We start from the raw sequence: 26,468 nt of genomic DNA on the forward strand, positions 1-26,468 counted from the left end.
TAAATTAAATCCCGAGCACACTACCTTGGCCTAATTGTCTGGTCTCTCTAAGCTTACCTTTGTTCTTTTACCAATAGCTCCACTTATCTTTTTATCTTTCTAATTTCTGTCTTATTTTAAATTTTATATTATACTACTATCAGACTAATTTCCATAAATTGTTTAAAACTAAACATTATCTCCTATTTTATACTATAGTAAATTTCCTTCACAGTTTCTAAAATATCTGCCTTTGAAAAGATAATCAATAACAATGGATGTGATATAACCCCACTCACCAATAGAAATGTTCCCTCAGGTTTATTCTTTGTTTTTTTATCTTAAGCAACATCAGCAGTCTTTCTTTTTTTTTTTTGTATATGAAAATCTCTTAGATGTTTATGTAAATGCTCACAAAATGAAGAATTTTGTTGTTTGTTCCAAATACCATTAGCCTATACTATTATGTTATTAGCCTATATATGAACTTGGCTAGCTAGACTGGCTCCATGTTAAGTAGAAGTCTGGGAGACTCAGTCCATCGACATAAGAGATTTCCTGAAATCTATGGATTCCTGCATCTTGTTAACAGTGCGTATTATTACAGTTTTCATCATCATTACTTTGTAGCATTTAAAAGCCAGATAGCTATGCTGTTATCGAGACACAGATCTAGAGGTGTTCAAATCCAACAAGGGTAATATGCTATGCATGCATTAAACTTGTTATAATCCAGAACACTTTCGAGGTACATGGGAAATTTAAGGGTATCTAATATCAGCTAACATTTGTTGAGTGCTTACTAAATGTCATTCTTTACGTTGAAAAATGAGCTGTACTATTTAATCTTCGCAAACCTATGAAATAGACAGTCCTATGCATTTGAGGAAATTGAGTGCCACTACGGTAAAGTAAGTTGTCCAAGATCACACACACACATAAAGTGGCAGCACCATAGGCTGATCCTAGAAAATCACATTCCACAGCCTGCTTTTTGGAACTACTACCTAATATTGCCTGGCACGCTGGATATTGTTTTCCTTTTATTTTTTTCATAGCAACAAATATAGTACAACATGGATACTTATGAAAGTATCTTGAATATACACCCATGTACCAAATTGTTCAAATAAAAGAAAAAAATACATTGTCATTATAGAACTTAAATACATTCTAAATTAGCTCACTTGATTTTTTTTTAAAGAGAATAATCATTCAATAAATGAAATTCAATAAATATCTTCTGAGCCTGAACAATGAGCAAGATGATGTCTTATCTCCTGGGGATATGATATTAACTACAACAGCCCCAAATAGCTCAGTTTTAGCAAAGAGAAATTAGGAAAAGGGCTGGAAGATTATTGGGGGTGGGAGGTGGGCACAGTGGCCAAGGAAGCTCTCTTGGAGAGAAGGTGATCTCTCGGCTGAGAAGGCAGCCAGGGAACACTGCAGGGGAGGGCCTGCCAGACAGGAGAAATATCCTGTGCAAAGACCCTGATGTGAGTCTGGCCTGTTAGACAGATGGAGAGATTTGCAAGGCTATAGAATAATGAACAAAGGGGAGGACCAAGGAGGATAAGGGTGAGCTGGAGAGTGCAGAGAGGTCGTGTGTGGTAAAGGCAATCGTATTATAGTTTTAAGAAAAGAATATTAAGCATAGGGGTGATCTGCCATAGATAGTCATTTGGAAAATAATTTCTGAAATAGGTAATTTCTCCAGTTTACAGGCAAATTTCTACCAAGTCAGAGAAAAGAGGAAAACAGCAGGGAATAAAGATCTTATCTATAGATTACATTGTTGCATATGACTAAACATAAGTCATTCCTGCAAAAAGGTGAACATTAGGAAAATATGAAGTAATCAAAGCAGAGATTTACAAACTGCACTTTCATAACCATAGGCATTTGTTTCACTTCCTTCATTAAAATAAATACTCTTTTATGCCGGGGACTCATTTAGACTGAAAAAATTCCACACTAAAAATTTGAAGAAGTGATAGGAGGAGATCAATAAGAGTTTATAATCTGGTTATATCCATACAATTTCTTATGAAACAAGCGGGTGTTGAGACTTGGTGACAGGGCGAATGTGGGACATGGGATGAGGAAACTTCGCTAAGATAAGTATTGCATTTTAAAAACAACTTAGAAGAAAATTATACATCTGTGTCTTGCCACTTTTCATAGTGTTTGATTGAAAATGCATCACATTCTGAAACCAAGAGAAAACTCATTTCTACAGAGTTCTTTCTACCAAGGGATCTGGTAGAGTTCAAGATACTCTACCAAGTAATAGGAAGGTGACTTGGGTGAAGAGAGAACAGGACGTTCTTAGAAGTGACTCTTAGTCTGAAACTACCTGAGAGAAATACTGGGCAAAATAAGGCGAATTATCTGTAACTCCCTGGAATCATAAGCCCCGGTGGTAAGAGAACCACTGCAATTCCTAGTGACTTATTTTTGACCCTGAGCCTCAGCATCACCTGGGGACAAGCCTGGAGGTTCTGCTGGGAAGGAGTCAGGGAGGGGAAGAGATATGTGAGATTCCAGCCATCTCCCTATAAAAACAACCACAAAAAATGAACTCATAGGTACAGAGAACAGATTAGTGTTTGCTAGAGGCAGGGGTAGGGGAGGTGAAATGGGTAAAGGTAATCAAAAGGTACAAACTTCCAGTTATAAACTAAGTCCTAGGGATGTCATATACAACATGGTGACAACAGTTAATCATACTGTATTGTACATTTAAAAGTTGTAAGACAGTTGATCTTAAACATCCTCATTACAGGAAATAACATATGTAACAATGTATGGTGATGGATGTTAACTAGACTTACTGCGGTAATCAGTTCCCAGTATATACAAATATGGAATCGTTATGCTGTACATCTGAAACTAATGTAATGTTATACCTCAATTACATCTCAATAAAAATATTTCAGATGTTTAAAAATATCTTTAAATATTCAAATATGCTAAACATTTCAAAATAACTAAATATTTTAGCATTTTTTTTCATATGAGATTGCAAAAGTATTTTGACATGTGAAAATTCTGAGTCCAGTTTATGTGTACGAAAGCAATAGCATCCCTCGCTTTAATGTGTACAATATCACTGACAGCTTATTATATCTACAGTGTCACATATTGAAAAATGTTTTTCAAGCCCATTACTGCTTTTGATTTGCAAAATATCCCTCTATTTAGCCAAAACAGGTATATTTTGCATTATTTCTCTTTAAGAAGCAAGAACATTAAGACACAGAAAAGTGAGTTGGTAAACAATTAGATCCAAACTGCAGATGAACTCACTTCAAATCCTGTGTGTTTTTTTCTCTGTAACTAGCCCAGTGGTTCTCAAAGTTTGGTCCCTAAACCAGGAGGATAAGCATCACGTGGGAACTTGGAAATGCAGACTACAGGCCCCACTCCAGATCTAAGGCGTCAGAAATTCTGGGAGTGAGGCCCAACAAGCCTAACAAGACTTCAGGAGAGGCCGATGGCTGCTCGTTTGTTTGGAAACCACTGTACCAGACCATAATGTACCAGCCACGACAGAAGTATGGGGAAAAGTTCCTGTAAGTGGAAAGTACACACTCACACTCCAGAGTTTCCCTGATAACTTCATCAGTCACACATATGCTAGAAGATGATTCTCAGTCACAGAGCGGTGGCCCATATGCTTACACTACTGGTTACTTAAATTATTTCACTGATTCTTCTTTGTATTGATTTGATTGGTAATGTGAATTGGAAACCGATTATTTTAGCTAGAGGGCTCCATCACAAATAAAGGGTCAGAACCTATGGTGACGGATATTTCAGGCCAAGTAAGAATAATTTTGGTCTGAGCTAAAAGCAAAGTTACAGTAAGAGAATCCACTATTTTAAAATTTCTCTCTGATAATGTGCTCTTTTGTTTGTTTGTTTTATATTGCTATTTTAATTTTTACTTTCTTGGGATTCTAGTAAATCACTGGGAGCCTGGAGAGGTAATGTAAAATTCACATCTAAGCTATAATTTTAGTTATGGTCTTTAGGATTTTTAAAACAATATTTCAAAAAGTAAAATACTATATTTTATTGAATTTAAGATGTCATCAAAATAATTGTGACCATTTTTTTTTATATACCATGATGATAATAAAAACAGCATTGCTAATCCAACAATGAAATGCCATGAAATGTAAGAGGCATCCCAATACAGACTTGCTAAAACTATGAAAAAGTGCATCGTGGTATCAATAAAATGCAGTACACATTTTACTGTACAGTTGCAGCTGGCATCCTCCCTCAAGGCAAACTCTGCTTATGTATTTTCTGTTCAAAAGCAACGCTGATCTGGCCCCAGTTATGGTCCAGTTATAGTAATTTTGCTCTTCAAAGTTAAGTAGTAGTCATCCTAGCCTAGGGATTGTTTCTTGACATCAGTAACTAAGCACGGCAGATGGAAAATATTCTTCTACAATTTGGTATCTGAGTTGTCATGTGGTATAAGGAAACAGGCAATTGAGCGAGAAAATGAAGGCCGGGGACCAGTAAAACATGGAGCCCTCATTGAATAAATCTTTTGGCTATCATTTCAAAATAAAATCACTCTCAAATCTAAGCGTTGCTTTTTTTATATACTGACATTTTTCTTTCTTAATTAGCTATGTTGCTTCTTTATGTTGGCTCTCAGATAAGGAAACTGTTGCACAAGTCATTTATAAATATAAATGTCCTGCAGATACACTTCCCCCTGCCTTTGCAGAGGGCCGCACACTTGATGAAGAGCGCAACGAAGAGACTGGGATGTGGGGATTTTGAGCACAAGACTAAGGCTCTGACTGGTTCTTCTGCAGGATGCTCCGTGACAAATAGCAAATGTGATCTGCTAACTGGTAAGCTCCCATATATTTGAAAAGCTCTGCTTACTTTTTTGGACTTGGGAATTTTATTCAGATAAGAAACTCATTGTTGAGAAAATTTCCTTTTATTTTCTGCACTTTCACAATTCAGGATACACTTCTACAGTAATGAACAACTCTACTTGTTTATTTGGGATATTTGTAATAACCTGTTGAGCCGGCAGTCAAAAAGACATGAGAACAAGTTGCGGCTTTGTTATTCTTCAGCTCTGTGTTTTTTTGAGCAAGTCACTTAATTTTTTTATCACTTTTTTAAAATTTTGAAATTGTAAGTGACTTCTAAATCCCCTTTAGTGATTTCAGGGTAATAAGGAGGTCCAAGAATATAATACTAAAAACATAAAGGAAAAGGGTGCTTTATATGTATTATCTCATTTAATCATAAAAACAAAATGAGTTGATGCTGAAAAGTACGTAGTACAATGCCTAGCACAAAGTAAACACTCAAGGATTGCCAGCAGGTATTATTATTATATCATCAATTACAACAACACTGTCAGGATGAAATTAATGTTCCCTTTCCAGTCAAGAAAACAATCTTTAAGAGGTTGAGTGACATTCCTGTGGTCATTTGAAGGCCCCATGCCAGGCTTGTGACTTGTCTACTAGATGACCAGCCTGTCCTTTCAACTTCAGGGCCGTGGTGTCCTCAGAGTCACTGACAGGACAGCCAATCAAACCGGCTTTGAGTAGAAAGTCATTTTTTCAATTTAAATTTAATTCTCAAAGTAGTGCTTGAAAACACCTCAAAATAATTGTTTATCTGTCACATGACTTCTACCCCATTTTTCCCTTAAAGTTTGGGTTAGACTTGAAGAATATTAGCACATAACAAAATCCTCTGCCTATTTGAACTAGAAAGGAAGGGGTGTGATGTATGAAGTATAAAACGGTAAATAGAAGAGAAAAAATTAGTTGTGTGGGTGGATGTGTTTGTGAGAGAAAAGAGATATAGACTGTGGTTTGAGGAGTAGTTAAGGAAGGTTGAAGGCATTCTTTCCTTCTGAAGCTGCCTCCCTCCAGGTTTTTAAGTGCTACATAACGGAAAAAGAAACAGAAGTCCAACCTGATTAAAACAGTCAGTGTAAAGTGAATACTCAGGCAGGAGAAAACTTAGAAATGATGTTCACTTCAATACTGTTTATAACAGTGAAAACCTGGAAATAATTTAAAAGTATGTTAATAGGAAGACAGATAAAATACTAACAAAAACTCATAGACACAGACAACAGTCTAGTGGTTACCAGAGGGTAAGGGGGGGAGGGGGTGGTAGAAGAGGGTAAAGGGGTTCAAATATATGGTGATGGAAGGAGAACTGACTCTGGGTGGTGAACACCCAATGTGATACATAGATGATGTGTTACAGGATTGTACACTTAAAACCTATGTAATTTTACTAACCATTGTCGCTCCAAAAACTTTAAAAAAGAATATATATATATATATATATATATATATATATATATATATATATATATATATATATATTGGTATACTTCTGTAATGGACTAACATATAGAAATTAAAAGAACATATACATATTTGTGAGTATATATCAAAACAAAGGTATTAAAAGCAAAACAAGCAAGTTCCATAAACTATATGTACAGAATAATTTAATACCTTTTGCTATATATGGTAAATTTAAAACCCCACTCACTGGAATATTATTGTATGGTGTATGTGTGTGTTTACTAGAAAAAACACAAATTATGACAGTGATTAAGAGGGGAAGAGGAATAGGACTTAGGGGCAGTGATTATAGGGGAGTCCACATTCATCTGTAATTTTTATTTCTTTTATAAACAAAAGGCTTGGAGCAAATATAATAAAAATATTTAGATGTTGCCAATTCTAAATGGCAGAAATAATGAAGTTTGTTATACACTTCTTTGTATTATTCTCCATATTTTAAATCATCCAAAAATTTTTAAAAAATTTAATGGGTGCATGATTTTAAACAAAATTTATGAATTCCCAGATTGCACAAGTTTCTTGTCTCTAAAAGGACGACATATCAATATGAAATCCCTGATGTGAAAGCTTAGTAATTGTTTACAATGTCTGTGTGACATCCAGTGACAAGACATGAAGATCAGCTTGCTTTGTAAGACATGTCTGAAGTTTGTTTTACTGATAAGAAATCTTTGGAAAAACTGAACACTCAATTTTTTTTTTTTTAAGTATTTGCTTCAAACCACTTATAACAGAATAACTATGCCAGGTATAATGTGAGAAGCAAATTAGCAAATATAGACAGACAAAAAAAACTCTATCTCCAAGTAAATATTGTGTGTATGTGTGCGTGCCCGTGTGTGTGCGTGTGTGCGCACATGTGCACGTGCACATGTGTGTATGTTTGAAGTGAAGCCTTCAAACATCTTTGCAGAATGTTTTTAAATGCATAAAGTACACAGGAAACTACTATATTGAAAAGAGCTATCAAACTACAGGGGAAAGCCATGGGATAATACATGTAATTCTGTATTAATGCATCAAATAACTAATTGAGCAGCAGGTCTGGTATACACCATCATTTCAAAGTAATGATGAGAGTAAGTGACCATTGGAAATATCTACAGTAAAGTGATACGAAAATAGCTATTGTTTCCATTGGTGACAAGGTCACCTGTGTTACTCATATTTCTATGGTTTGTTTCCTACATTTATAATGGGACAAAACATATGCCTAAATTCACATCTAATAAGGGGCAAGGTTAGTAAAAATAATCATGTCAATTTTTCCATTCAAGTTCATGAGCCCCACGAATTCTATCCATGCATGTACTCCTGGGAGGTCTGTGAACCCAACTGAAGAACTTCTGAGACAGAAATACGCCCACCATTTATTCATCTACCTCCACTTCCAAACTGCTGCTTAAATCTGATGCAAGTTGGAAAATTAACAAGATAATCAAGCATGCTAGTTATATATAAAGAATTAAACACAACCTCATTAGGGGTAAGAAGCTGGGTCTATACATTTATAAATGGGCTTTCTACATCTATTTTTTGCATTTCAGAAGTTCTTCTTTTTGTTTCCTGATTCTTAACTGTGCTTCAGATAGTTCAATTGCTAAAAACATCATTACTGGGTATCTTACTCTGTATCAGCATATTAATAATGTCAAGTACAAGCACACATCAGTATACCAAGATAAATTGCACAGCTTTTAGGCAGGTAGGGCCTCAGGTATCCTCATCACGAAGTAATAATGTTTTTTTCTTTTAAAAACTGTCATTTATTCTAATTGCTCCCAGACTTATTACAACAAAAGAATGCATATGGATGTGGAAATGGAGAGGAAGGCACTTCTCTTAGCAATCTGACTTTTAATTGAATGGATATACATTAACTACTAGCATTCTGCATAACGCCCTAGGACTTCTGGACATTCTCCTTCCATTTCTAATAAGTGTCTAAAAATATCTTCCAACAAGTTACAACCTAATGTTACATATTTTGTGTTCAAATACGCCATATAAATGCCTAGACTTGTGTTGAATGTTTAGATGTTGAAATGATAAACAATAAAATTCAAAACTACTAACTCATAATGCTTAATCATTTTTTCCTTATGCTGCAGGTATAATTATTATCTCCATACTCTCCCAATTCTTTTGGCTGATGAAGAAACTAACTTGATTACAAAATTAGTGAGAAACAAAGCTGAGATTTAAACATAGATCTCTGATGCTGAAACTCTTCTGTACTTGCCTTGAATGTTTTTATATGTTGATTTCCAGGATATTATTTAAAGGATTCACTCTCCCACTATGCTGCTTTTCTGAGCAGGGATGAAATTAGTTATCTCACCATGTAGATCCTAGTAGGTGTGAACAGCTGGGACTCAGCATTTCTGCCCAAGGCCCAATGTTACAAGGTAACCATGACTGCTCCTATTTAATGCTTACATTCTTCTCAATACCATTTCCATTAAAGGGAAATATTGAACAAGTGACCATTGTCAGAAAGACAGGTTTGTGTTAATTGAAATATTAAAGGAGATCTGAATATGTGGTCTAAGACCTGCAAAGTAGTGGCAGTGATGGGGAAAGCAATAATAAAAAGAATCATGAAATCATTATTCATGTAGCATCAAATGTATTAGAAGAAAGCATCTGATTTACTTAAAAGAGTTCATTTTAGCTTTTCCAATTAAAAGAAACAAAAACAAACAAACAAAGAAACGTTAATTAGGCTGTGTGCCAGGCACTGGTCCAACTTCTGAGGACACAGCACAGAAGTTGGTTGAGAGAGGTTAATCTGATGGCAGCTGCCTGGGAGCACACTTTGAATAATCAATCCTGCACGACAGTCTCCCATTTTCCACCCTAAGCTATAAGGACTGAAGCAGTTCAAGTTTAAGGTTGGTCCTTCAGGAAGTGGCATTTAATAGGTGACTTCCAGATACTCCTTTTCTCCACACCTATTTGCTATGGCCTGAAATTCTATAATGAGTAGGCAAGGCATTGATTCCACTATTACAGATTAATAATAAAAGATGCAAATGCCGAACAGAACTATCACTTGAGCTGAAATACACTCATTTAAAAAATGTATCCTCAGGTAATAAATAAAACACGCAAGTGAATGTGATCATATTCATTATAGGTTTGGATAATGGAGAGAAAATCAAAGACAGAGGACAGTCGTGGACATTTTAAGGTAGGGCTAGAATCATCAGTGAGAGAAGAACAAGAAAATAGAAGTAGACTTTACCAAAATATGTTTAATGCTGCACTGTCTGTCTTCAATTCCATGGACAAATAAAATGTGCATGCAGAGGACATTTTGAGCAGCACACCTTCATGTACGCACCGGGATGAAGCACATATATCCATCACTAGCAGATGGAGTAGACGAACTTAGCCTCACTGTTTTAACAAAGTTGTCTTCATGGCACTTATTTGTTGACTGGTTTAGCACTTCTTAGAGACTTACTTTTGGAGGATTGATTAATCAAGGAACATCTGTACTTCCCTAGGAATAACTCACAGCTAAGTACGAATTCCTTTACATGGATATCTGCCCCACAAGAGTGCACCCTCCCTGCCAGATACAGTCACAGGGGGAAAGAAGGAATGAGAGGATCACTAAAAAGGATAAAGGAGAAGATGGTAATTAAGGAGAAGAAGTTAAGTCAAGACTCTAAGATAATGTTATTTGATATTGCCCCCAACTATTAGCTATTCTTTGCTTGTCAAAATATCATTTGTGTGTTTGCTGAGGGAAATGGTTTCTATCTCAAGTAAAACTACTCCATGTTTTACTAAATATGTTACTAAAGGAACATATTTATTTTTAACAGACATGGCTATCATTTTACAATGACTTGCCATTTTTCAAAGAAAAGGAAAAATTTAATTCACATGCTAAAAGCAATTTACATATATGAATTCACTGCCTGAAGCCAATGAAAGTAGAAAAATATATAAACGTGTTGAAGAAAAAATATGTTTTGTTGTAAAATGAATTTGAATTAAATGGCCTTTATTATTATTATTATTTTTAATGACAACACTGTAAAGGCTGGGGGTGCTGCAATATGGTGGACTGATTTTATTTAATTTTATTGTTTGAACATGGCACTTAGTTGCCATGCCAACCTTCTAAAACTGTAACCTGAAGATCTAAATGAGAGTATTTTAAAAGATCAACTGATAACTTCATGGTAAAGTCTGAGGTAGGGTTTAGGGCAGGATGCAAAGATATTTATTCCTTTCAGTTTGGACCTTAAGTTCTGGTGGTTAATTGAAAGAACATATAGGCTTTAATTTAAATAATTTATTTAAAATTTTAGCACAAACAAATTTGAATAATTTTGTTGTGATTTCACAACAGAGAACATTTAATATGTAAAGAAATTATAGGAGAAGAGAGGGGAAAAAAATAGTACTAGCCAAGAATCAACTTTTTTTTTTTAAGAATAAATACATGTAAAAATTTATTTATTCTTTCTTTTTAAATTAAAGTTTATCGGGGTGACAAAGAATCAACTATAATTTTAAATCACCTCTATAATTGGGCTGAGACTTTTGTCACTGTATCAATGAATTCTTTAAAAAATATATCAGGTAACAAAATTAGATGTTTAAAAACAAACAAAAGCACTAGTTGTTTTGACTTTATCCTTTCTTTTCTGAAATATTAAACAAAATTATTTTAAGATTCATTCAATGTGTTAACACAACAAAATTTTAGCATCTCTGACATGGTAATCCTGAAAACCACTCTCTACAATCCTTGAAAATCCTACTTGGGGCAGGGGTGAGTTTTGCCAGAACAGGAAAACATTAGGAGAAGGATTTGTTTCTTTAATTTCCACCTCCTATCTACTTTAGGTTTCAGCCCATTGCTAGCTTCACTTGAGGACTCCCCTCAAATGCAGGATGACTTCTGGCATGGGACAGTGAAGGCCCCATTATTAATTGTCTGCCCAGAACTTTCAGACCAAAGCAATACAAATGCATCTGCCAGGTGGTTAGAAACAGAACAAAGAGACCCACGAGTGAGCTATTTGGAGAATAACTATACATCTGTCCAGTAATCCTAACCTCTACCCAGTTAGTGGCAGCATCTCTAGAAAAATGTAGCTGGAAAGCTCAGGTCTGCATGAGATGATCTGTACAAACAGTTGCCCTGATGTGAGGCTCTGTTTTTCATTTAACTATCATGGGGCTAGTCAGTGTCTATCACAGGTTGTGCTTGTAAAGTTAAGGGTCTTAGGCACCAAAATGGCCTCTCTAGTGTGCATCCAAATTCTCTATTCTCATGCATTTTATGAAACGTTTTTCTCTTTAGTGGAAAAAAAAAACCCAGTAAAAGTCTTGTGCAATTTCATCTAACTACAAAATCAGGATAAGCACTTCGGTTTTAACTCCAGGTATTTTATATGATAAAATAAATTAGTTTTCTCATCCGTCAAATATGTGAACCGTTTTCGATAGCCTCTACTACAATCTCTTTGAGTTCTAAGATTTCCTCTCATCATTGCATATCTTTGCCTTAATAAGGCAAAAGAGGCTATCAAGAAAGGGCCAGTTATTAAGTCACTAAAATTTTATATCTGTCTGTTTTTCTTAGTAAACAAATCACCTAGTAAGGAAGCATATGGCCTGTTGAGTAGAAAAGACATACAGGGAAGAAATAAATAAGCAGAGGCGGGAGGGTGGAAAGATTATAGACAAACTTACCCTGGCATGGAAAGCAATGAAGAGCGCCCCCCAAAATGTATAAAAGTCTTGGTGCACAATACTAAAGCTAACAAGAGGTAGAAACCCTGTTTCTTATGTCTAGGACCGAAAGAAACCATGCTGCTATTACTTTCTATTCTATCTTCCAAGGCCATATTTGCCATTTGAACTTGACTTGGCAAAAAATGAACAAACAAACAAGCAAACAAAAAGATTAATTTCTTTCACCTAATTCTGAGACGTTGACTTATTACAAGTTGCCCCCTTGGCAGGGAGAAAGATCCAAATACAGACAGCCTCCCTTCCTGAGGGAGATGCTGGGATTTAATAACAAGGTACACCTTTTCTAGATTTCCATCTTGCTTCCATGTGTTTTCTATTGTTTGAGTTTATCTCAACTTGGGGTACAAGCTGTTTTTTGTTTTGTTTTTTTCCTTTTTCTTTATTTAGACTAAACTATTCACCAATCTTGACTCAAATGAGGTTTATCTCTAGTGGAAAGATTGACTTCCATTTGAATGGCATTCCATAGAGAAAGAAAAAGGGTCAGAAAGATATTTGATATGATAAAACACCCATCTGTTCAACTTCACCAAAATTGTGAATTATTATGTTTGTCTGTGTTTGTGGAGTTGCTCCTTTCAATATGTTTTCCATAGACAACAAGGCACTGAGAACCCTGGGTAAATAATAGATGTTAAAAATAGCTACTACCTAACAATGTTACTGGAACAATTAGAGTTCAGAAAACTCTCTCATATGAGATGCCAACAAAAAACAAAGGTTGGCATGATGCTGGTTCTTTGGTTTTTTTTCAGATTAATAAAACACACTTGATCCACATTCATCGCACTTAAAACTATTTGGGTTGTTTTTGATTTGTTTGTTTTCAAACCCTCGCCACCCCCCACCCCCCACTAAAAAACACAATACTAGATCTTATTCTTTGTGTCATTTTACTTTTTTTCCTTCTCCTTCTTTTTATAGATACCCAGAGTGCCAGCCAACCGTTGTATGTGTGGCTTTTACATATGCCTGGTTTTCACACCCAGAGAATGCGGAAATTCTTAAAGAAAGCCTCTTTCTACCAGATTGCATTAGGTCACGTCATGCAAATGCAACATAACACAAAATCCATTTGTTCATTTGGTGTCTAGTTGCTAAGGAACACAGCCAAGAAGTTAATCTTTGCAACACAACAGAAAATCCTAAGCATTGTCCAGAGGCACGTACGGAGCCTGTGCAAACGGGGAACCACGCTTTGTGTTCAAACGAAAGAGCTTAGCCTGACTGGGAAATAGCTATTTTTACTCCAAGTAACATGGAATAAAACCAGTGACTTCCATTCTCCTTGTAAAAAGCCCAGTAGCTTTTCTAGACTCATGATCTTTCAAAGTCATTCAACATATTTTATTTATTTATTTATTTATTTATTTATTATTTTTTTAGCTGAGCCATCCTGCCACCTTTTGGCAGCTCAGTGGCAGCTCAGCTCGGGCCGGGACTCAAACCGCTGTTGCTCAGAGCTCACACTCTTGAGCAAGCTCTTAAACCAACTGAGCCACTCGGCCAGCCCTCATTCAACATATTTTAAACAGAAGCCCTATCACGTCTGCCTTTAAATAGCAAAGTGGAACTCCTGAAAAACATAAAGGTTCTGAAATGTCCCATCAAGTCCACCAAAGGAGACAAATGAACTTCGTTTTACTTAAAGCCAGTTTTTCTACAACGAGATGAATTTGACAGAGCAGTAAACAGCATCCGAATCATTTTCAAAAGTCTCACCTAAATTTACTAAACACATGTCAAAGGTGCTATTTTAAAGACCTAAAAGATGTTATTATTGTCACAGCATTTAAGAAAGCCCAAAGGATGTACTTACATTTTGCAGTCACTTTGTATCCCCCCAGAGGCGGGGCATGGCCTTCTAACGCGTCAAATCCAGCGGAAACTAGGACCATGTCTGGATCAAACTCTTTGGCCACAGGCGTCACTACAGTCCTGCACAGTAAAAAAAGGTAACCAGTCACACAGGGGAACGGCGAATACCTTTAAAAACTGTGCAGTGAAAACCACTTGGCACAACCTCAATAATAAGGAAAAGGGGCAAAGAAAACACTATTTGAATGGATCAAAAACTTATCATTTCCTTAATACTGAATCACTGTTATTTTAGCATCCCAATTCTGGCTTTTTTTCTTTCTTTTTTTTCCCCCTCCAAAAAAAAAAAATGCTTTGCAGGTACATTCTTAAGCCCATCATTTTACATGCACATCTGTGGCTGTTTTATCCCACTGCCTATAAAAAAAACTGCTTCTTCCAAGGGAGTGACTAATGTTTTACAGAGGAAAATTGAAGCTTTAGTGAAAACCCTGCTTGCTCTAGTTAGTGAGAACTTGGTGTAAATTTGAACTATAAATTTCTTTTGGGAAAAAGTTGCTTTTCCAACTTTTCTTAAAAAACATTTTAAAATATTTGTTGTGGTAGGGGGTGATTCTCTGCAAAGGAAAAACATGAATTTCTTTTAATAGAATCCAGACCATAATGTTAAGTGAGTCCAAGGTCAGAGCCACGAGGAATGTGGCAGCCTCATCCATGATAGCAACCCCTGCTGGCCCCACACAGACACTTCAGCACTTAACCTCTTTAGCCTTCTCAGACCTCCCTAATCCCTTTGTCCTTGGGATGGATTCGAGAGAGAATAACTAATTGATGCTACTGGGCTTTGTAAAATGAAATGTTTGTTGAATGTAGGCTTCAAGATCAGTGTGCCATCATTAAAATTCAAATTTTCAAAGACGATTTAATGAAATGGGAAAACTACACAACACAGGGAATTTAAAAAGGAGTAACGCCTCTATTGTGTTTTTGGGAGAACGAACTAAACCAAATGTTAAAATAGTTATTCTTGAGTAGTGTGACATAATTGCGTTATTTTAAATTGTTTTATATTTGCACAATATAAGACCACAATATTAGTCTTATAGTTGAAAAATGTTTGCATGTAAACAAGAAGTTGATGGGACAAAATAAAAACTGCTCATTTGAAACTAACCTAGAGAGAGACATAAATGAATGGAATGTTTTTCATAACTCTATTACTGTCATAAAAGTATAAAAGTTTAATCCTTCAAACTTATAAATGTACATGACAGTGACTTCCAAGGAAGTCCTTCTAACAATTGGAAAGCCACTTACATCTGAATTCACCCATCAGTGAAACTAAATGAAACCTAATTTTGTTTCCAATGTATAATTTCATTATTTTGTTTTTCAGTAAAATTAAAAATCTTCTAATACAGCTACATTATCAGGAACAGTCTTGTCAATTATTTTTCTTTCTAATAATACCAACTCCTACATTACAAATTTCATTAAAGTGTCACATATCAATTCACTACTTTTTATATGAGTGAAATAGCCATATGATATATGATGTTGGGATATTAGATAATGGAGTAAGTTGTCTCAAAGAATCAAAGAGGTTTATCAAGCTACTCTACCTACTTAGTTTGATTAATCCTCTGTATTCCCTTAGAAAAAATATGTAGGTAGATGATTGAACAATGTTGTCTATCAAATCATGGTAGCCAATTTTCCATCTCTTTTCCCTCTTTTTGGAAGGTTTCTCCCCTTCTCATTTCCTCCCCAATCAATCCACACTTATAAGATTGATGAAACATCTTTCAAGGTACAGCTCACTTACTATCTCCATAAAGACTTCTCTTTACATATGGATATTAAATATATGTATATATATTTTTGAAGAACAAAGACAGGGCAGGAGATGAGGACTGTCAATATAATTTTAATGGATAACAGGGGTTATCTATAGAGGGAATAGCTAAAACATAAATGTCAGTGTCTACAGAGACAGCGCCACAGAAAAGCAAGCTGACTTTAATCTCTCTTCCTGGAGAAACAAACTGACCAAAACCAAATACCTAGAGAGAACGACACTTGTAAGTCACTCAGACCAAGAGTCAAGTTTCATCCTCAATCTTCCTATAGTAAATGGACCAGTCAAAAAGCTCCACTCGGGCATATAGATCTCCCACTTATCTTTTCAGTGCCCATTTCTCAAACATGATGGACTGTTTGAAGAAAGCTTCTAGCATGAAAAACAACAAGACCAACATGCAAACAAATAAAAGAAAGGGAACTCAGAAAACCTGAGAAAATGCAGTGAAGAGACTATAATTACAAAAATGAGGACTATGCTCAAAGATATAAGATAGTACAGTTGGCCCTCTGTCTCAACAGGTTCTGTATCTGTGGAGTCAACAAATTGAAAATATTTAAAAACAATGTTTTGTTATTGTTGCCATGTAGTATGTAGTTAGGCCTACAATGATGACATGGTACTGAACATGAACAGAATTTTTTCCTTATTGTTATTCCACAAACAATACAGTACTACAACTATTTACATTGCATTTACATTGTATTAAATATTATAAATAATCTAGAGATGATTCAAAGTATATGGGAGGATATATATAGGTTATACGCAAATACTGTGACATTTTCTATAAGGGACTTGAGCATCCATGGATTTTTGTATACACAGTGGTCTTGGAAGCAATCCCCAATGCATACCAAGAGATGACTACACATCTATGAAATGAAAAGAGGGTGTTATTAAAATAAAGAAGAAGAAACGGCAAGCAACATATTATAGACTATTTAGAAGATGAAGTTGACAAATTCTCTCAGATAGTACAACACAAAACAGAGACATGGAAAAATGTCAGGTATAGATCAGAACTTAAAGGACCTATTTAGGAGATCAACATATGAAGGGAATTCTAAGGGCAATATATATTTTTTTAATTTAGAATCTACTATTCATCTAAACTGTCAATCAAAACTGAGAATAGAATAATAGAGTTTCAGGCATTCAAATGTCAAAAAACAATTTGGGTTAGTCTCTCCTACAAATATTTTTGCAGGAAGCTAGCAGATGACATAATTCATTAAAATGAAGGCATCAACTAAGAAAGAGAATGAGACACAAACCATTCCTCCCATGAAAACAGTATTACAAATGTCCATTTTGGCCAAAATTTTAAAAAATGTACTGTAACTTTACAACAAAATAGTAGAAACTTGGTCTGCAATTGGAAATTTGATACGAAATGGAGTTGGTTTTCATTCCAATGAAACTTTTTTGTTAATAAAGATATCTTAAGCACTTACAAGGGAATATATATCTGTTTATGCCACGTATCTCCAATACACAGATTCTATTAGTTTATGTTTGAAGCAAATACCACATTTGTTATATACATCATTCCTGAATCCACAAATATATGGATTTCACAAAGGCTTTCAAAATGTTCCATCTTGCAGGGCTAATCCTATACATTTGAATTCACTCCAAAAATTTAGAAAAAGATGGAAAACTGGGGAAAAAATATCTCACTGGATAAACTCCTTCCACTTAAAGATATACATGATTACAACTGTGCCTGAGTGGTACTTGTTGGTTGACTAAATCAGTGATGCATGGTTATAAGAGTTGTGTGATGCTGTGCTACAATATATGTTGTGCATGGAAGAATATGGCGACCGGTGCTTTTCAGTGGTGATATCGGTAATGTTCATTCCTTCATTCCAGCAAATATACTTGCTATGTTGCCAACATTGTTTTGGCTTAACGATGTGCTAAATTTTGAGCCAAATCTCATTTATTTTCCTGTTGGTGACAAACTCTCAAGCTCAGTTCTCTGACGAACTGATGCAACTAAGACCCCACAGATCTCCTTACGGTGGCAATTATTTTAGCAGTGCACATGAAAGTGTTGGCACTGTTGTCTTTATGCCAGTCTAGAGTGGTCTAGAGCAATTTTTATTCAAAAAGTCTGTTTTGTCTGAAAAACTGAAAAACACATTTGAGAGTACTAAGTGGGAAAAGCAATGCAATCTTTCTTAAATAGAACAAATCATCAAAGGCATTCATTTCAAATTTTTATTTGAAGAATTGGGTTTTCTGGTTAAAGACAGCACACAAAGCACGTGTTTGCCCCTCATCTTTGCTAATATCTCACTGAAAGGAAAGTGTAAGAATATAAATATGAACTCATGGTTTTAAATATACATCAGGTAGACAGACACAGAAACAGCTTTAGATGTGTGTATCCATGGGCTAGTATGTATTTCCTAGTAGCAATGACAGCTCAATGCCAAAGAGCACAATTAGTGCCCAGATCTTATTTTCTAATCTCAATCTCTAAAGAGAGGCTCTAAGGATCTTTGGAGAAGTGGGTGATTTCAGGACTACATCAGGGAAAATACAAGGTATTTCTGGAACATCTTGTGGTGACAGAAAACAATGAAATGCTCAAAAAGGAATGGGGACATGTCAGTAGGGAATAGGAATCCAATGTGAAAAAGCTCCCAATGGCCAAATCTGGAACAATTTGAGGAACCAAATAAATAATGACAGTATAAGATTATAATCCGAAGAGCCAAATAAGTATCCATGTGTCTACACAGAGATTAGAAAGTAACAGAATAAAGAGACCAAAGAAGAACTAGTGCTGTCTTACAAAAAATTTCAGCTAATAACTATTGAAGATTGGAGGAAACTAAAAAATCACCATTTGAACAAACAGATATAATTGATGCAGACAAGAGCCATGGAGGGTTGCTGAAATGAGCGGGCAAACGTTTGACCACAAACATGATATTTACATAATCTCAAAGTATCTTCTCTAAGATATTATAATGGACAAAATGGAACTATTACAATGAAGAAACCTGCAGACACCACCTTAATAAAGTGATCGGGTTAACATCTCTAGCGATAACACATATTACCATCAGCACTCCCTGCTATGATACACTGAGAAATGGAGATCGGTTCTACAGTATTCTTGCTAAAAACATATAACCTCAAATCTGATAAGGAGAAAGCACCAGACGAACCTAAATTGTGGGACATTTGACAAAGTAACTGGCCCCTACACTTTAAAAGTCACGTCCAGGAAAGACTAAGGAATTGCTACAGATTGGAAGACATGACAGCTACGTACAATGTGAGGGATCCTGGAACAGGAAATGGACATTAGTGGGAAGACTGCAGTCCTCCATAAAATCGGTAGTTTAGCTAATGGTATTATACAAATATTAATTTATCAGTATTGATAACTGGACTATGGTTACATTTTTAACATTGGGGGAAGCTAGGTGTAGGGCATAGAGGAACCCTGAGCTGTTCTTACAACTTTTCCATAAATCCAATAGTATTCCAAAATAAAATGTTATCTAGTATCAGAATATTAAAAAAATAAGAATAAATGTAGAACAATAAAAGAGGATCAGAGAGTTGTCAACAAACAGTGATTTTTTTTTTAAAACAAAGTTCCAGGAGGGAAAATTGTTTAAGAGGGAAATTGACTGGGTACATGCTGAAAAAATGAAACAAAGAAGAAAGCCACTACTCTGAAATGCTCTGATGCAACCACAGAAATTAAAGAAATGTTAGTTGGTTAAGAAGACAAAGGCTACATCCCAGCACGTTAATTACCTTCCTTTGTGCCAGTAACGAGTGCGCTGGGCAGAGCATTCCAACAACTCTCTCTTAAGAAAAGGATGCCTCTGGAGAAAGCCAAGTAAGGCTTCTACTGTGGGTATCGTTGCCCCCAAACACAGTCTTCTTTATTTTATCATTTAGGGAGATTCAGAGACCATGAGCCATCTTCTGGAATGCTCACCCCAAAGTGGGATTTGGGGTCCACACACTCTATCCCACACCCATTGAAACAGAGCTCCCCCACTTGACCCATTTACACAACCACAGGGAAAAGTGACGCCAGTTACTACTTTCATAAACAGCAATGGCAAAGCAGGAATTTCCCAGCACATAGGAGACCCAAGATGATGAAGGAAAAGAAAAGATTAAAATAAACATAAATTTAAACAGCTTTGGACAAAACAGACAGTTCAGGCAACAGAAATAATAACCTCAAAGAGATTCAAGAAAACATTTTATTTTTAAAACACAGACATGCTGTTATGGAAAAGAACAGTCAAAGAACAAGGGAAGCACTTAAAGATAAAAATTACAATTGCATAAAATAATAGAAGGTCTGAAAAAATAAAACTGAAGTAGTCTTTCATAAAAGGAAGCAAATACATAAAATATATGATAAGTGGGAAAAGATGAGAAATAAAGATCAATGCAGAAGTCCTATGTTTGAATAACAGGGCCCCTGAGATTGCTGAGAAAGAAAGGGGGAAAAATTTCAACTAATAACAGAAGATAATTTTTAGGAACTGAAAAATGATTCAAGTCTATAGATTTGATTAGTCCAACCAATGCAAAGTTCTACGTATAAAAACATATACACACTTAGACATATTCTCATGCTACTTCAAATCTCCAGAGATCCTTCAAAAAGAAAAAAGGCATCCTAAAAGGAGATGGAAAATGAGATTGATATCAAAGCCCTAATCAGCAACATTGAATTTCTTTACATTGTGGGGAAAACTATTTTTAAACTTTAATTCTACTTCCAGGCATTACATACTAGTATTCAAGCACATTACTTAAATAAAAATACTTTTAAGACATTTAAGAACTCAAAATTTTAATTCCAAAGCCCTCTTTTCTGAATCATTTACTTGAAAACTTACTTCTGCAAAGCAAAGAAGAAAGCCAAAGACATGGGAGCCATAGGACCCAAGTCGTGGATACAGCATAGAGAATGATAAAGAGGGTCCACTGATGATTTGTAAATGTATTTATTTGCTAGAAGGCAAATGATTGAAGCCATAATAATAGCATATATGTCTTTCCATCTTCACCTGACTACTGGAGATTCTGTCATGATCTTCTAGAAGAGTTACCCTCCTCCTATTGCCTGCATGTCCTCTCCCCATTGAGACTCACGATAGAGAGAGCACACAGCTTTTAAAATAAAAGAAGGCAAAAATACTACTACTAGTAGTAGTAGTAAAAGGAGATGTAGGTCATGTGACCAGACCCTTGATGGGGTAAGGAGAAAAGAATCCCGTTCTGGATTTTTTTCTAAGAAATGCGATTCGGAATCTCCTCAGTCAGAATCAGATCTTGAATGGATTTCATCTCTGGTCAATGGCCGAACAACTGGTTGCACTGACACTGAGTCACGTGCTGTGCTCTAGCTGACTCACACTGGTGATTTCCCATGATGCACCTGTGTGTGTGCTGAGTGAACAGGATGCAATGCTGCTCCCTCATGTGGCATGCTCAGTGCAGGGGAGCACAGCTCTGGCGCTAAGGAAAACAAAAGACCGGGTTCCTCAGCCTTCCACTCAAAGTTCAAAGCATTTCACAGCATTATAGCCTATAGGGTTACTCAATAATATTTTTGTTTCCATTAAGAAGTCAGTTATTGATCCCTTTATATGTGAGAGGTGTTGGGATTATGCCAGAATTCAAAGATATGAATAAATGGTAGCTCTGTCCTCAAGGAGTCCATCACTCAGAAGGAAATGCAGGTGGAAAACATGCCCCTGAAGTATAGCATGATCCAGATTCAGACACCAACAACATACCAAGGGCCAGAGGGGAGTGGGCAGCCAAGAGGGGTGAAGATAATGTGGAGAAAGTCCACCAGAAGCAGGACCATGAAAAGTGAACTTGGACACTAGTGGCAGAGGTTGCCAGGAAGAAACAGCAGAGAGGACCGTTCAGGCAGATGGGCTAGCCAGGGTGAACGCATGGGTCCTTAGGGCCCAGGAGCTGGTGACAGAGTTTGACATGAATGGAGCACATGGGGTGGCAAGACCAGAAAGGGCCTGCAGATGCCAAGCCCTGTGAGCCTAAAACAGAACCAGGATAGCCAGGTGTTGAGGAAGCCAGGGGCTGGGGAAGGTGGCGGCAAGTGGTTCAAGAACTGGAGAACAGACTGTAGTAAAAATGCATCACAAAGGTCATCCCATTTGCTTTCTTCACTCAACAAATCTCTACCAACCACGCGCGATATGCCAGACACTGATGAGACCAGGGTTAATAGCGAACAAAGTCCATGTTCTCTTGCCTGCATGGAGTTAATATTTCCGTAGAGAAGAAAGGCGCTGTAACATAAACAGGCAAGCATGTAGTAAGGATCAAGGTGAAAAATAAGCCGAGTCATGGGAAGCGATACACATTTAGACATGGGTACACAGAGCAGGCTGCTCTGGGGTGATGACAGTGGAACAGAAAACTGCTGTATGAAGTGAGGGGGTAGAGCAAGTGAATTCTGGGGAAGAGCACCGGCCTGTTGGAATAGCAATTGCACAGGACCTGATGTTGGGGGGTCTTGCATGCATTCAAGGTAGCACAAGGAGGCCATTGTGGCTGACACAAAGTGAGTAAAGGAAAAACGTTTGGAAACGGGGCCAGAAAAGTGGCATAAAGCCAGCGTGTTGGGCCATTGTAAGGCCTTCAGAGTTTATTCTGAATGCAAAGAGAAACTGGAAGTTTTGAGAAGGGCAGTGACATGATCTGACATATATCATTTCTGCCCTCATCAATCAAGCTATGTATTTAAAAATGTCCCTTTAGAAGTAGGAGGTCTTTTTGACCTCTGTTACAGCAGATGCTGATCCCCTGTATAATTTATAATGGTATATTATAATCATGCAAATACGGATTATAGGTGAAATGCCAAGCCTATAGTTTTCTTTATAGTTTAATTGTAGGTCATTGCTTAAAAGCCTTGGATTATAAAATTACACATTTTCAAATGGTACAAGGACTTCTGTTCTTTCCAGGTTTTTCTAACAGAAACAAAAGTGCACACTACAGCATGCACACTTTTTCATCCATCTGCCTATGTGTGTGCGTGAAGTACAGCAGAAGGATGCTCCCAGAGTAAGCTCTTCATGACAGTTCATGCTTGGACACGTGGTGAAGGCAGCACATCAAAGAGCAGCTGCTAAACAGATTCCAGGGAGCGGCTGTGCTGCTGGCGCTCCAGGATGTCCCCCGGGACCTCATGCACCACTGTACCAGGCCCCTTCCGGGGAAGCACCAAAGGAAGGGATATATCATGGGTATCTGTGGAAGACAGCCAGCTCTGGGAACTCTAAGAACACCGAATTTAACTGGTTCTCCATCAGATCCCCCAGCTGGACCTCAGTCCTGCTCTTCTTCCTTACCCTTCATGCCCCATTTCCTCACACACCCAACAAACCCAACACACACACACACACACACACACACACACACCCAACACACCCAACATACACACACACACATGCATGCACGCACCCAACACACCCAACACACACACATGCACACGCACTCACGCACCCAACACACACACATGCACACAACACACCCAACACACACACATACACACGCATGCATGCACCCAATGCACCCAACACACACACACATACACACACACACATACACACACACACAGGCACCCAACACCACCCAACACACACACCCAACACCCCCAACACACACACACACACACACGCACACACACACACAGACATCTTTTTTTATCCTTCAACCTCCTCCTTTTTCTTTATTGCCTCAATTTTCCATTTTCAGCAGCTCCCTCTGTCTCTTACACCCATGACCAATCCATCAGAAAATCCTGTTCTCTACACATTCAAACTATATCCAGAAACTCGCCATGTCTCCACACCTCCTTTATCATCACCCTGGCCTGTGCCAACACCTCTCACCTGGGCTACAGCTAAAGCTTACTAAGAGGTACCCCCATTACCTCTTTTACTCCCCCCCTCTCCCGCAGTATATTCCCAACACAGCAGCTAGGTGGATATATTTAATCAGATCCGCATCATTTTTCTCAGGGTAAATGTAAAGGTTTTTTAAATGACCCACAAGACTCTGTGTAATGAGGCTGCCAGCATCTCCCTGGTCCCATCTCTTACCTCTCTCTTATGGCCAGGACTCGATTCATAAATATGCCAGGCGCACTATGGCCATGGGTATTTTACATCAGCTATCCCCTCTGCCTGGAGCACTCTTTCTAACTCCCTCACCTCACTCAGGTCTTTGTTATTATTATAATCTCAGCAAGACCTTTATCTGAAGGCCCTTCCAAGAACTACCCCCACTTCTGTCCCTCCCCTTTTATTCTCTTCCCCCGCCATAACCCTTATTACTTTTTTTTTTTTTTTTAGCTGAGCCATCCTGCCACCTGTTGGCAGTTCAGTGGCAGCTAGGGTCGAGAATCGATCTGACAACCCTGTTGCTCAGAGCTTGCACTCCAGCGAGCTCTTAACCAACTGAGCCACTCGGCTGGCCCACCTTATTACCTTTCAAGGCCGCACATGATTACTTATTTATTATGTTTATTGTTTATTTTGTTGTCTGATTCTCACTACTAGGTAGATGCAAACTCCATAAGGGAACAAACTGTTAGCCTGTTTGTTCACAGATGTGTCCCAGGGACCCAGGGGAGTGCCTCCCCCATGGTGGATATGCAATAAATAGTTGTTGAACAGAATGTCAAACGATAACCTCTCTGGTTTTTCGTGTTTTCAGTTCAGGTTTTCTTGGTCCCTCACTCTTCTTCAGCCTGTGCACATTTCACAAATATATTTTAAATGCCTCTTTTAGTAAAAGGTCATTCACATTTCCATTGTCACTTCATTGTACATGAGCTTTTGGGCTGAGTGCAGTCATCAGATAATCCCACTTTCCTCTCTTGGTCAGGTGATTATAAAATTCTCCAAGTACAAAAACAGAATAGGGGTGATCATTACAAGAATACGCAAATTTTCATTTAATTCATTTTAACCTAGAATTATACAAATGAGAAAAAAAAAGGAAAAATGGGGATAAAAAGTCTTCACAGCTCCAGAAGATGTGGCATAAATGAGTCAATAAAGTGGCTTCGATTTCTTTACGCGATGCTTTGTCTGCTGTCCTCTCCTCTATCTACATGCCATTTCTTTGTCTCCATAATTCTGCTCAGTATGAATCTCTTCTGATCGTGACCTGTTTGTTCATTGATTTAGACACGTTTCTCAGTGTCTAGTTGTTTTGCATTTGTGCAAATCAAGCATTAAAATAGGAACTCTGCCAGTGCAGAGGCCATTATTTTAACCATCTTGCTTTGATGAGCATTAAAACACTGTATGAATGAGGAGAGGGGGGGACATGGGGTTTCTCAAAAGATTTCAAAAAAGGGGACCAAATTCTGCATGTTTTTCACTGGGTGCCATCTCAAAATTGAATTCTCTGGCTTCAGTGTACAATTGTAGCAAGATCGATGGACTTCAACTCAAGACATCTGGTTTCTATCTTGGCACTGCTCCTAATTGTATGACCTTAGTATATGGTCTTTCCTCAGCTATCAGTTTCCTCAACTATAAAACGGGTGGTGGGGGAGATTCATCTAGACGGTCTCTGAAGTCAAATGCAGCTCTCACAAAATACGATTTTTTTTTTTTTATGTCTCAGAGCTACTATATCAAAGGGACAGTAATTTCTCCTTCTTATTCTCTTTCTCTTGCATTTGTCCTTAAAAACCATTGTCTGGGTTGGGGGTGGGGGAATTAGGTGAAGATGGTCAAAAGGTACAAGCTTCCAGTTATAAGATAAAAAAGTTCTGGGGATCTACTGTACAATATGATGACTATAGTTAAAATATTGTATATTTGAAATTTGTTAAGACAGTAAATCTTAGAAGTTCTCAACACTGTAACTTTGCGAGGTGACTGATGTTAAGCATTAACTAATCTTATTGTGGCAATCATTTTGCAATATATGCTTATAGCAAATCATTATGTTGTACACCTTAAACTTATACAATGTTATATATTAATTATATTTCAATAAAACTGGGGGCTGGGGAGACAAACAACCATTGACTGAATCTCAACAGCATTTCTGATCAAAATCTTTGTTACATAGTCACTGATTTGACCCTATTCTTTCAGGTCATTTCTGAAGTATGCTTTTCTTTTCATGACTGTGGACTCCAGATTCAAGAGCAAATCCCTTCACTCCAAGAACAAAGTATTTATGGGCCATATTCCTACAGCAGAATAATCACATTTAAAGAGATTGGAGTTCTAAATATGATATTTAGTGAGTTTATATTATTATTTTGCTACATTAAAATGCTAATTATAGTACTCTGTTTTTAAAGGATGAATCCTTGATGAAGATAAGGAAACTATGTACAAACAGTACACTTTAAAAGTCCACATAATAATAGGTCTAAGATCTCACTATATTACCACATTTAAATGTGTGTATGTGTGCACATATCATAATACCACACAATATATTCCAACTAGGAATATATATTCTAACTAAATATATGTACATATACCCATATATGTATATAATATCTAACTCTATCATCTATAAACACACATATATATTCCTAGTCCATAAAGTTCACTCTTTTAATT

At 36.9% G+C, this 26,468-nt stretch overlaps 1 protein-coding gene across 1 annotated transcript in view; it reads right to left on the reverse strand.

The window, feature by feature from the left end:
• Positions 1 to 26,468, reverse strand: part of HDAC9 (histone deacetylase 9) — an 820,423-nt gene that overhangs the window by 119,546 nt on the left and 674,409 nt on the right. The window contains exon 23 of the mRNA XM_019650652.1: positions 13,969 to 14,087. Coding sequence (XP_019506197.1) covers positions 13,969 to 14,087 — 119 coding nt within the window. The remainder of the gene's footprint in view (positions 1 to 13,968; positions 14,088 to 26,468) is intronic.

This window comes from Hipposideros armiger, unplaced genomic scaffold, assembly GCF_001890085.2.
Source record: "Hipposideros armiger isolate ML-2016 unplaced genomic scaffold, ASM189008v1 scaffold_143, whole genome shotgun sequence".
Lineage (NCBI taxonomy): Eukaryota > Metazoa > Chordata > Mammalia > Chiroptera > Hipposideridae > Hipposideros > Hipposideros armiger.